The 14,227-nt window shown below is 37.1% G+C and overlaps 1 protein-coding gene across 3 annotated transcripts in view; it reads right to left on the reverse strand.

The window, feature by feature from the left end:
- gpc6a (glypican 6a) overlaps positions 1–14,227 on the reverse strand; it is a 225,220-nt gene that overhangs the window by 42,818 nt on the left and 168,175 nt on the right. For 2 of the 3 annotated variants that reach the window (XM_047363179.1, XM_047363177.1), the window contains exons 7-8: positions 14,029–14,172; positions 12,001–12,030 (exon numbers count right to left, since the gene is read on the reverse strand). In XM_047363179.1, coding sequence (XP_047219135.1) covers positions 12,001–12,030; positions 14,029–14,172 — 174 coding nt within the window. The remainder of the gene's footprint in view (positions 1–12,000; positions 12,031–14,028; positions 14,173–14,227) is intronic. The other variant, XM_047363178.1, reaches the window with a different exon arrangement.

Below are 14,227 nucleotides of genomic sequence, written 5' to 3' on the forward strand. Positions count from 1 at the left end.
AAAGGTTGCTATTGGTTCCCATAAAAACAGAAACATCATAGATGATAGTATTGACCATGATGTGTTGAGCATTATGCACGTTGGGCCATCTTTATTCAAACAGTACTGGTTATATTTACGTTACTATGTCATAGGTTGACACTGAAACTGCGACACACTGAAAACAAAAACACACAAAACAGACGGCTCTACATTCTTGACTAATTGTAGGTTGTTGTGGGAGATGTATTTGGCTCTCCACCTGATACTGTTAAAAAAATTTAAATTAAAATTAAGTAATCCAGTGATAAATGTCATTTATTTTTACAGGGATGATTCAGAGCAAAGTAGAAACCTGCTTCCAGCAATAATCAGGTGAACCAACAAACATCAAAACAACTGAAATGAGTAAACATGCTATTTAAAAAATATGCTAAATTTGTTCTAACCCAAATAATAACCTTTGCTTAAAACTCTTGGTATCATGACAAATATAAGTGCTTCAAAAGAGAAAATGAATGAAACTATGCCCATTCAGCCTATTAGAAATATTAATGCCCAGGTACCAGATGTTTCCAATTTTTAAAGGAATGGTTGGAGAGACCTGAATATTAGAAGAGATACGGAAGGCCTTTGATGTGTTCCAATTGGTAGTCTGAAAATGATGAAAATCTATTTATTAGGATTATTGTTGCTGTAAAAGACAGGTTTCCATTTTCCAGAAAAGGCAATTTTTGGGATTCCATTATCTGTTTGAATTCCCTAAATATTTTTGCTTTGATGATTTGCAGCCACCAGTGTTTCAATGAATATAGCGAACAGTGAGGGGCGGGAGTTGACCACCCTATCTGGTGCCCCTGTCAGAGCCATTTCTAAGGCTTTAGGGCTTCAGGGAACCACTGAGAGGATTCACATGAGCAGGAATTACTCAGTGCGAGTGCATCGACAACTCATCCAGGAGGTCACAAACGATAAATCATCAATGCTTCAAAATTACCTAGTCAAAATCGGAATTTAAATCTGACTGTACTGCTGTGGCAAAACCGTTAATATTAACAATGAAATTAAACAGAATTACAACAATTTTGCACAGAAGACAGGCCAGGATTCCTACACATGGATGTAAAAGACTCCCAGAAATCACAAAGGCTTAATGGCAGCTGTTGCCACCAGGGCTGGCACAACCAGTTATTTGGTTTAGGCGGCAATAACGTTTTTAAATAGGACCAGGTGGGTTTGAATAGCTTGTTTCCACTAATGAATAGAACCATAATTTGATAAGTGAGTTTTTATTTGATACTTAATTTTTTCTTATGATCTGAAAAAAATTAGGTGACAAAAAAGCAAAAACAAAAGAAACCTATAAGGGGGCAAATACTTGTTTATAGGATTGTAGCTAACAATTTGCCTAAAATTTACACCTTTCAAAAATATTCAAGTATTGGGATTGTTTAAATTCCAATAGAAAATGGGATCCTTTAAGTCCTGCAGTTTCTAGGTCACATCGAAATCAGCAGCACACCAGCTAAAAGAATGGCAGATTGAACCAGTGTCTGAAATGGGGGATTTGAATTACATAAAGCACAGCTAAGGCAGATTTTTAAAAGTAGCAAAATCTCCAAGGGAGGGGGGGGACATGAATGGTCACTTTACTATTATGCTCCCAGCAATTGGGTTAGCTTACTTTAGGCACAATGTGTCTGCATTTTGAGATTTACTGCTTTGAATAATGTGCTAAATAGGATTTTCCTAAATACATTTTACTCTGGTTCAGCTTGTTTTACCTATCTGGGAGAGCTTAACGAGCAATGTCCCAAAGAGCTAAATTAAGGTAAACACCTTCTACCTTTAGCAGAGTGATAACCACACCATGTCATGGAAAACATAGGAGTGCTAAACAGTCTGATAATGAGCAGAGAGGCTGAGGCCAAGGCAGATTCCAGTTCATGCTGGGTTTTTTGGCAGCTTTTAAAGTGAAGCCTTTTAGAGAATGAAGTAACCCATTTTAGAGGACTGGTCACAACTAAATTTAGCTCTAGATGGGAAAATTAGTGCGGTGTAGAGTAAAATAGTAAAACTCATTTAAATCCGAAAGTGGAATAAAGATTAATGTTAGTTAGGATTAGATGAGTGTTCTTCAAAAAAATATTGGAAGTGGTTCAATATAGAATCTTTGTTGTAGCTCTACAAAATATTAGATCACAAGAAAGCCAGTGCTATTTGATAGATCATAAAGATTTGCTAATTATTTGAATTTACCCCAGACCAGCATAGTAAACATGCTTTAGGGCACTATAATGCTCTGCTGGCTGTTGTGTTAACAGCACAATGTTTGCTGTCCCGTGCTCCTTTTTACATGACATATGATGTAAACAACTGCACTCTCTATAAAATGAAATACTGCAATAAAAATACTGTAAATTAGATCTTTTAATGTTTTTTCTTATTGCAAAAAAGGAAGTTTTATCTTACCTTCCTTAGAGTTTTAAGCTTTTGTCTTCATATGGGCTGTAGTTACACCACCATCCAAAATTCTTGGCACTCTCAGTAAATAAGTGTACAAAAGCCTAAAATACATGTTTTTAAGACTTGGCAACCTAACATGATTCTCATTACTACAGTTCTCCAACAGTGAGCTCTGGAGATTTTTCTTACTCCTCTCATCATCATCCTCACTGTCTGTGTTGGCAAGATAAACTTGGGTCCTCGTCCTTGGTCATTTGTCACATTTCCAGTTGTTTTAAACTTTTTAATTATAGCTTTGATTGTAGATACATTTGAAGTCAGATGCTTTTTTTTTTGTACGCGCACTGTACAAAAAAAACAAAAAAACACAAAAAACTATATAATCTTTTTTCCTCATTGTCTTACATTAAATCAGACTACACCTTTACAGTTTTAGATCAGTTAGGAAGACAACATTGTTTTGACTTGCTGAATGGTGAAATAATGAGACAAATGAATTTTACTTTTATCTTTTTATCATTTTACAAGTTTTGTTTTTATAATTAAGGCATAATTTGACTAACATTTTCTTAATATTTGTTAGAACAGAGTTTTTGTATGTACAATTTGGGTCAAACAATTTGGGGATTTTCTTGGGCAAGTTTCTTGCAATAGTTTGCTGGGATTTTGGACCATTCCTCCTGACAGAACTGGTGTAACCGAGTAAGGTTTGTTGGCTGCATTGCTAACACACACCTTTAGAGGCCTGCCTACCAATTTTGTGTAAGATTGATATCAGGGCTTTGTCTACTCAAAAACATTGATTTTGTTGTCCTTGAAACACTTTGGGACTCATTCGGTGTATGCTTTAGTGTCCATGTGGAAAACCCATTTGTGGCAAAGCGTAAACTTTGTAGTTGATGTCTTAAGATGCTACTTCAATATTTTTACTGTGTTCCTCTATTTTTGAAGTGCACCAGTGACTCCTGCAGCAAAACCCCCACACAACATGATGCTGCCAACCCTTTACATCACAGCTGGCATCCTGTTCTCAGGATTGCAAGCTTCTCCCTTTTCATTCGAACATTACAATGGTCATTATGGCCAAACACTTCAGATCTGGTTTGATCACACCACCCAACATGTCTTGAAAAATCAAGTTTTTTTTGTTGTCGCTGTACGCATGTTCAAACTACAATCTGGCTTTTTGTGTTAGAGTTGGAGTAATATCTACTACCTCTCTGAGTGGCTCTTCAGCCCATACAGGGCTTGTTTCACTGTGAATGACACTCTTACTAGTTTCAGACAGCAGTCTTTTCCTTTTTATTCTGGAGTTGATACACCTATTTGCACCAAAACATGTTCACTTCTGGGACTTAGAACCCGTTTCTTTCATAACAGTATGATTGCTAGACATTCCAATGGTGTTTTTACTTGTAGATACTTGTTTGAAAGATCAAATGGTACAGTCAGGCATGTGGAAATTGTTTTCAAAAATGAACCAGCCAAAATTGTTTAAAGGCATGATAATCTTGGTGTATGTCAACCTCTGACTTTGAAAAAAGTGAAAAGAAAATCAACAAACAATCTCTCTCGTTTAATTCTGTCATTCAAGAAAGATAAATCTTTCTTAAATCTTAAATCATCTTTTGTCAGTGAGACTAAAGGTGTCTTAATATTGTTAATGTAACTATTTTGGGTAACTATATGGGCAAGTTTAGGTGACTAGCTTTTATCTTCATTTCATTTCGTAAAGATCAACACATGGCTTTACTTGAATCACATGGTTTCTTGTCTGTCTCATTTTGAGGGGTGGCTAAGAAGAATGCACGTCTGTATCTTTCTCATCAAACATTCTTAAACACTCTGATAACTTAAAATCTGAAGTATGTGTTAAAACTGCTTTAGTTACATTTGTTTTACAGGAAATGTTAGAGACCCAAAAGGTGTGGCTCAATGGATTTTGTTAAACATTATATTAAACAAAATATTTTCATAACATAAGGGATTTTGTAAGAATTTTGTTTAGTAAGATTATAACCCTGCAATTACAGATGGATTTATTTTAAAGCTTCTTTAGCAGGGGAGCTTATAAGTGTGGATGGCATCATTTATATAACAAAATGTTAGTGATGGACATTTCACAGCTAGTTTGCCTGTGTTTGCCGGGAGTTTAAAACCAAGTTCACAGGTCAGACATTTCATGTGATAAGCTGCCTCTAATGTTCTGCGGACCTCAAATCAGACAAAAAGATTTTGTTTCATCTCAGCTGGAGTGTATGTTGTCAAAATGAAGAAAATGTTGATTTGTCAGATAAAATCATGCAGCACTCTGGCCTTGCAGTGAAAGAGGTCCCACAGCACGGAGCAGCAAAGGCCTGGAACAGCTCACACATAAACCAAGCAGAGAAGCCGGAAATTACTAACAACAAGACATTACCACGGTTTTGTATTTTAGGAGTGTATTTCCCTGCAGCATGCATCATACTGTGCATATTTCCCCAAGCAGCTGTCCAACACAACAGGTGTCTAGCTCTATTATTTCCTCTTTAGTGGCTCACTGACAGATTACAAGCAAGCCATTCATTCTTCCAAGTTCCTTTTTTTTCTGTTTTGTTTTTATGAGAAACTGGAGCTTTGGATTCTATAGCAACAACACTCATGATGATTATTAGTGCTCCATATATTGTCTGTGGTGCATAATATGTTGTGTGTATTGATAACTGCATAAACATAAAAGTATTGGAGCACCAAAGAGGATTTTTTGAGAGAAGACAGACAATGGTTCAAGGCTTAGGAGATCTTAATCCTTGAAGCTAAAGACATGTGAGTGAAAGTATAAAAAATGTGGAATGGGAGTAGTAATGATGACTACAAGATACAAGCTGATATAGAACATAATGGATTTAGAACATGACACCTTCCTTTGCAATTTCAGCCTGAATACTTTAATCATGGTCATTCAAAGAAAGTTTTCATGACAAGTAAGCATGGCTGATTGCACATTAGTCACCGTCACAAATTTATCTGTTTTGAGACACCAAATTACCTCTCGATGGATCTTTTCATTGCCCCCTATTTAGCCATAAAAGGTACTAGACAAACCAGCTGACACCATTCCGTTACAATAAACCCGCTTCTGAAGGCATAAAATGAAGCGCTTCAAAAACAAAGCCCTAAAAATACAATGTGTTTAATGCCACCAAAAGATATCATAATTGTCAATTTATAACAGTGATTTTGTGAATTCTTCTCTTAAGTGCCCATCATTATAACAACAAAGCTTGCGTGAGATCCATTTTCAATTTCTGACTCCCAGTTTTCTCCCAGTGGCAAATCTATTAATCTATATATTTCCCTCTGCATAGCCTTATTCATGAGGAGAAAAGATCCATTAAATGCTACCTTATTAACTTTGTAAATGGTTCCATATTTCTAACATTGAACCACCTGCTATATCTGAACGTGTAGATTTCCACAGAACTCTTAAATTAAACAGTATATTGCATGGAGTAATGGTAAAAAAGATAGTAAACCCTATTTGATTAGTTGATTGCAGGTATTCCCTAACTATCTAGGATTTGTAAAGTAGTGATTTTTGGTGATGTGTCAAAATTGTGCCAGCATGTGAGGCTCGCTGTCAGTCAGACGATCCTCTTTTTGATTGCTTCTGTTTTATTTTCATCATCTGCTGGCATGATGTTTCTGCTATTCTGGTATATGATCTCCAAGCTCTTTTACATATTGGATCCTATCATAAGTCTATTTTGCAGCGGAAAACTGATGATAAATCCTCACAACCACTCTTTTACGATAAACCTGAATCACATACCTGACATTTCTACATAAATAATAAGTGTCTCAGTGGATTGGGAAAAGAGGTGGGATGCTCCTCTCTTTGCTGGATTTTACCTATTGTCCCTTTATTGGTAGTATGCCAATCTCACCTGCCAGTGACTACTCCTCCAACGCTGCATGGAACTCTGCAACCTTTGAACCCTAAGTTGGGCCTCTAAGACAGATGTGATGGTTTGCTCCGCTCTTATTAACACTAGATCTCTAGCAAACAAAACTTTGCGGGACCTGGATTTTAGGTGTCTGACGGATATGAAGCTCAACTGAGGTCACCCCCTTCTGCAAACTTCTTGCTCAGGACTGTGGATTTATCAGCTCTCATCAGACTGCCGGAAAAAGTGGAGGAGTCGCTCTGGTGTTTCGGTCCAGATTCCTGTCAGCAGCTTCCAGCGGACTGCTTTCACAGCTTCGACAAGCAACATGAGTACATTACTCTCATGTTGTCCTTCCTGCAAAGGCTGCCTGTACATCTCAAGATTTAAAGATTTTACAATTAGTTATTTCCAATGGTCAGGCACCTCCTTATCTAAAAGAACTTTTACACAAGCACGTTCCCAGAAGAAGTTTGAGGTCAGAACTCCTGCTGTTACATGTTCCCAGGACTCGTCTTGTGACTCGAGGAGACAGAGCTTTTTTTGTTGTTGTTCCTAAGCTCTGGAACAATCTTCCTTGATGGCAAATACCTTAAATGATATTAAATCATCTGTAAAAACCCATGTTTTTAAAGATATTTTTTTGGCACTAATGGCCTTTATTTTTATTTTGTGACAGTAGGCAGACAGGAAAGACGGGCAGAGAGAGGGGGAGACATTCGGCAAATGTCGCCAGGTCCGGGACTCGAACCCGGGATGGCCGCTTCGAGGACGGTAGCCTCCGTATATGGTCGCGCGCTTAACTCCTACAGCATCAGCCCTTAAAAACTCATGTTTTTAGCGTGGCTTTTAATTTCATTTGAGCAGAAATATCAGGCTGTTTCTATCAGTCTTTCATTTTCTTTTACTTACTGTTTATTACTGATATTAGCTGTTCTTTTCTTCATGTTTTTACTTTGCTTTATTGTGTCTTATTTGTATTTTTTTTAATGTTTTTTGTTTTCTTTTAAATGTATGGATCTGGTTATTTTAGGTGTGTAAAGTGCTCTATAAATAAAAGTTGATTGATTAATTGATTTTTTTCCTAGCTTCATCTTTGTTTAACAAATAATAACATGGTGGAACTTTTATATTTTTCTACACCTGAGGTTAGATTTAGATAATTTTACAAACTAGTAAAAGTCAGATCATTTACACATTAACACCCTAAAGTACAAAAACTGTGTACTTCCTTTGTACCTGCAGTTTTAGTGAGAAGCCAAGCTACAAAGAATATTTTGCAAATTCTTTGTTCACACAATTAAGAAAACAGTTTAGTAAATCTCAACAGCACGGACGCCCCATGGCTGTTACTGCTGCTAAAACATCAGCCCAGCATGCCAAGTATATTAAATTACCATGCCAATGTGATAAACAGTTTCAGCATTTGTTCTTTTCCCCTCGCTCATCTGCTCAAATCATTAAAAAAACAAAAGTGCACTGAAAAGATTTGCATTATATGCCACAGTTCCATTAAAGCTGTAACTGGATGCGTTTTGTGGCATGACTCATAGACTCTGCAACTTTGGCTGTGTTACCACTGATCATATTTGACACTTGTGTCAGCAATTGTAATGGAGAGAATTATTTCTCTATGACTTATGACTCTGGCCTAAAGACAATTACATATGGGACCAGTGTTGTCAATATCATTTCAGACACTTAGGATGATCAGCTATGAGACACTTTTCATGCATTTGAATTAATTGTGATTTTTAAATCTCTTTAGCACTCACAATATATTGTTTTTACAAAAACAAATCCCTAGGGCACTGAACTATACCTAGATGGTGTGTATCAACATTACATTACTGTGAGTAATTAGAGCCACCAATCATTTATTTAACCTCTTTTTTCACTCCGAGAAAAATGTTTCTTGCTTTTTTTTTGCTAGATCACTTCCCGGTCCTGGCCCTCTGCAAAAACAAAGTTAAATGGAGTGTGGAAAAAGGCCTGGCCACTGCTAATGACTAATTTGCTTTCTTTCCAACTGCATCCCCATTTCAACTGTGCTTAACAGGAAACAATCCATTAAGAATGTCTCAAATATTTAGAAAATGTTCAAACAAATCAATGATTAAATCCGTTTAGGACATCCATTACAATTCTTTTCAGTGAGCATTTGTGTAATACAGAAACAAACAATAATGTCCTGTGAGCAACATAGCCTTAAGTGACAGAAAGACAGATCTTGTTCCATCACACACCTCTGTTTATTATTAGCAGAATAAATTACACAAATATAAGATTTAGATCCAGTACAGTTCTTGTCATGCTCTTAAAATCATTTGAACTCTGAACACATAATGCATTGTGTACAAAATCTACAAAAATAAATCTACAAAAATAACCATATTTGGACTTTTATACTGGGAGCAAAGTCATACGCCATCAAAGTTATATACCATCAAAGTCATTTACCGATTAGAAAGTAAGTGGGTCCATCACACCTTTCCCACTTCATATTTTGAATTATGGCTCATCAAGATCCTATACCACAGATGGCTAATTTATGTATATTTGTGAATAGATAAAATTGAGTTATAGTGTAATAGAGGTTGATTTAAAGAACTTAAAGAACAGTTTATGAATTGAGTCCTGAAACAGCCCTTCACTTCAATAAAGTATAAAGACTAGCAGGAGGCATTAATTATTAAGAATACAAAATAGCCATGCATGCGTGGGTTCTCACCGGGTACTCCGGCTTCCTCCCACAGTCCAAAGACATGCCTGTTAGGTTAATTGGTCACTCTAAATTGCCCTTAGGTGTATGAATGAGTGTGTGCGTGGTTGTTTGTGTGTTGCCCTGCGATGGACTGGCGACCTGTCCAGGGTGTACCCTGCCTCTCGCCCATAGACTGCTGGAGATAGGCACCAACTCCCCCGCGACCCACTATGGAATTAGCGGTAGAAAATGACTGACTGACTGACTGACACAATAGCCAAGGGCCGGAGGGGGTCTGGTTTAGGGACCAGAGGATTTTGTCTCTTCTTTTTGCAGATGACGTGGTCCTGCTGGCCCCCTCTAGCCAAGACCTACAGCATGCACTGGGGCGGTTCGCAGCCAAGTGTGAAGCGGCTGGGATGAAGATCAGCTCCTCCAAGTCCGAGGCCATGGTTCTCAACCGGAAAAGGGTGGCTTGTCCTCTTCAGGTTGGAGGGGAGTTCCTGCCTCAAGTGGAGGAGTTTAAGTATCTCGGGGTCTTGTTCACAAGTGAGGGAAGAATGGAGCGGGATATCGACAGACGGATTGTTGCGGCTGCCACAGTAATGGGGGCGCTGTGCCGGTCCGTTGTGGTGAAGAGAGAGCTGAGCCGAAAAGCGAAGCTCTTGATTTACCGGTCGGTCTACGTTCCTACCCTCACCTATGGCCATGAACTTTGGGTCATGACCGAAAGAACGAGATCCCGGATACAAGTGGCTAAAATGAGCTTCATCCATAGGGATCTATATCGGATGCCTCCTGGACGCCTTCCTCGGGAGGTGTTCCAGGCACGTCCCACCGGGAGGAGGCCCAGGATACAGGAGGGACTATGTCTCTTGGCTGGCCTGGGAACGCCTTGGGCTCCCCCTGGAGGAGCTGGAGGAGGTGTCTGGGGAGAGGGACATCTGGGCGTCTCTGCTGAGTCTGCTGACCCCGCGACCCAGTCCCGGATAAAGCGGAAGACAACGAGTACGAGTACAAAATAATGTCACTAACAGTAGCAACTCTGAAAAGCATAGTCACTTAGAAAAATACAGAAATATAAACACCAAATCCTAGAAAACAAAGGTTGCCATTCTGTCCTGCCTCAACATTCTTACTCAGTTTAATTGATAGATAAACAATATTTTAATGCAAGTGAAAAATTTGCTTGTACTACATGAAAACATTATGCAGTTGTAGACACACAACGAAAGAGCAAAATAAACAGGTTTTTATCAAACATGCAATATATTATATTTTACATTGTTTTACAATAATGCTACCAATAGCCTATTGCGTTAAGATCTTTAAGAACATTTTTCCTTTTTTTTAAGAAAAATCCCATTACTTATAATGATTATTGGTCAATTAGTACATTAAGGTAGTCAGCTGACCTTATTCTTTGTCCTCATAATGTATTTTTAATGTTTGTGTGGCACTAGTGGCCCCCACTCATCAGCAGCCATATTATTCTGCTGCGAAAATTCAATGCAATTATTCCATGAAAAAACAGCTAAAACCTACGTTTGCTATAGTATTCATATTCAAAAACATTGGTTGATTCTTTATCATTTTTAGCCAAAAAATTAAGAACCATTGTGGAAGGTTAAAAAAAAAACTCCAGAGTTGCAGATTGCAGGCCCCTGGTCTAGGGGAACTTATTAGTTTTGGACCCTCATTTGTAGTGCAAAAAAACTTTTTCACAGTGCTTTACTTTGAGTTTATTCATTCAGGAAACTTCTGAAGATTTTATCTTATTACCTGAGATTTTTATACATATTTGACAAATAAGTTATTCTACATAGGTTTCGGTAAAAAGAAATCCTGACTGTACTAATTGTCATTTTGAAGTAGTGGTGTTTTTTGTCAAAGAAAGTTATATCGTTTAGTGTGTTACCATCTAAAGGTTTTACTAGAGCACCATGATACTGTAAATGAAAAGCAAATGTCATGCAGACATCATCCCGCTTTTTTCATCTGCTTTTGTTTTTAGCCAAGCTTGTAACCGATTATTAAGATGGTGAAAGGTATTTTTTGTAACACCTCTGTCTAGTCTTTGTGACATTTTTCTTATTTTCAAATTATTAGTATTAAAATTAGTCAGTGAACCAGTTCCCTCATTAAATTATATTATTGGTTTTTAGAAGAGGAGATGACGACTTGGTCCTTTGCACTATTTGCTTTATTAATTTTATTTTCATTCAAAAAGAGAGAAAAATATCTTGGAGCCGGGTGTTTTGTAGCTACATAGCTTTATAAATTCAACAAAAGCTGGGAAAGTTTGTAAATTTAAAATACAAGCAAAACAAAGGAAGTTGCAGCTTATCTAAACCAACTGGTAAAGAAAGTTGCACTGAGCCAACATATCAAATAGATCAATAGAGAAATATGAACTTTTTAAAACTCCATTTGTTTACTTTGAAAAAAACTGATTTGAAAAGCCAAGAAAAACCCGTTTACATCCCCCTGAAGATTTAAAACAAGCCACACAACTTCATGCAAAAACAGCAGAGAATGTTGTCTCAGATCATAACAGCTGTTACACATGCTCGCCCCAGAGCAAAATCACAAACAAATGCAACAAAATAGTCTGCCTTCTTTGCTGGAATGTTATAGGGTGGCTACTGTAAATTACTGTGTTCATACCTGAAGTACAAGCAAAATATTTACATTCGATCTGCTTCTCTAATAATGGAGGTAACACTGACCGAAACCTAAATGGACTGAACCACTAGTCTGTCAGTCTAAAAAATCTAAATATCTCATGAGCAAAATGAATACTCATGGGTTAAACAAGTTACAACCACCAATGCTGAACATAAAAAGGTGGAGTGCACTGGGCTGGTTGATTAAAACACAAGAGTGATGACTTTGTGAAATCAAGAAGAGGAATGGAATGCTTACACTGTGTTGCATTGTCTTCCAGACAGCCCTCTGGGAGCAGCAGAGAAATGAAGAAGAAAGAGATTTAATTGGACATTGGAGAAACAGAGAGACTGAGAGCGAGAATTGGAGCAAAAGAATGTCCATTAGTTAGTGAAGCAAAAAGTTAAATGATAAATGGTACTGCTGAAATATTCTATTCACCAGCCTATGAGATTTAGCACCTCGGACCATTTGATTCACAATGACTTCCAGTGAGGCACTGTGAAATCTTTTTAAAATCTTCTACTTTCAGATTAAAGCATAAATCAAGACTTGCATACAAGCCTTTGACTGAAATAGTTTAAAATGACAAGATTTCATGTTTATTTCAATCAAATGAGCTTGGCAGAAAATTTCTAATTAATATTACATGTAGGCGTGTGTTACAGATAGACTAGCTTATCATTGTTCTGCTTTACCTGTCAGATGAATATATATTTCTTACATCTCTGACATTTACACAAGGTATAGAACTATAGTAGACAAGTCTTACTCTGGGCAAACCAGTGGTTCACAGAGAAAAACTCAAATATTTGACAAGCAGAAGTATAAGTGCATGTAGTAATGCATTATTAAACGTAGTGAAAGTGGTGGAATTTTCCTAAAAGCCCTTTCACCTTTCACCTTCTTTTTGATTTTTTTGTCTTGAAGCAAATAAGAGGATTTGGTTGCACTTCTTAAGCCAGGGCTGTAAAGATATGACTAGTTCCAGAATAATATTCTCAAGGATCTGGCCATATTTTACACATATATTTTGTCTATGTCATGTATTTATTCCTTGGAGCTTAATAGTAAAGACTGCTGATAAAGACTTGCACACTAAACTCTGCAGCATTTAATCGCTTGTGTGATCCTGCATAATTTCCTTTTAATCCTTTTGAACAGTTTATGCAGAAGTAGAGTAACAACTGTACCTTCTAGTCAAAGGGACGATAATGTTTTTAATAGATGGATTTCCCAGTTAGGATTGGGGATTATGTAAAGAAGCATTTATTGCACGGATGGTTCAAGGGACACATTCATGACGTAAAGTGAGATGCATGGCTGACTAATATCCTGTTAACATCCCTCCATGTTGCCTACTTATTGCTCTTTGACAAATTAAATCTCTTTCAGTGGAACACAATGCTTGAATACGGTATGTCACTCTTTTTATTCATATATTTGGTTTGATTGCTAAATTAAATCTATAAAACTAATTCTCCTAACATCTAAAACATAATGCAGTGCAAATGACTATATGACTTGTTATTTGTTTTTTTCAGATTTGTTATCACATTTGTAGTGAATGTTTTGTGTCTTCTGCCAAAAGCAAAACAATGGACATTCTAGTTTAAGGCATACCCTGTTTTTGGAATTAGATACATACACTAACAGTCAAATGTTTGGACATACCTTGGTCATTCAATGGCTTTTCCTTATTTTTATTGTTTTCTACATTGGGATACATAGGGAAGACGTGAAAATTATAAAGCAAAGTATATAGAATTACGTAACAAACAAAAGCATTGTGAATTAATTGAATTCACAGCTCTATTGTGGTTTTACTACTGGAAGTGAGTATAATATATAAAAAAAAACAATTTTTCTTTACTCAGAGCAGCAGTGATGGAAGTCACCCAGCACCCAGGAGCTCCATGAACTCCATGAACATCCCTCTAGTTTTTCTGGCCTTTGGACTCACATATCCCAGTAAGTTGACCTTAAGCGCAGCATGCCTTCACCAAGTTTGCCTCTGCCAATGTTATGTCTTAAAAAAAAGAAACCTGTCCTCTGAAAAGCTCTGAAAATCAGTTCAATTGTCAAAATATGTGAGAATGAAATATTCAGCAATATTTGCTGGTTCAACCCAGATTCCTTTGCTAATTTTTTTTATATGTTAAATATTATAGCCTTTATATTTCTTTACAATTTCATATTATGCATTTTAGTATCATTATCAGATTATTTTAGATTCCCACATTTCCAACCACTGTTTATTATGTTGAAGTTTCTATTTTGTCATACCAGTCTATCCAGGCTTGTTCCGGCTGCTGTGGTAGGTCTCTGTTCGGGGGTAAAGGGTCTGAAGCGACTATTGAACACATCTGAGATGCCCCGTGCAGACCTGCCTATTGCTGAAGGCTTTGGTTGACCACACCCTTGAAAAACCTAAAATTGAACAAAGAGAAACACTGTTGTCATAGAGAAGGGGCTGCCAGTGTGA

This window comes from Girardinichthys multiradiatus, chromosome 4 (genome assembly GCF_021462225.1).
Source record: "Girardinichthys multiradiatus isolate DD_20200921_A chromosome 4, DD_fGirMul_XY1, whole genome shotgun sequence".
In the NCBI taxonomy this organism is placed as follows: Eukaryota; Metazoa; Chordata; class Actinopteri; order Cyprinodontiformes; family Goodeidae; genus Girardinichthys; species Girardinichthys multiradiatus.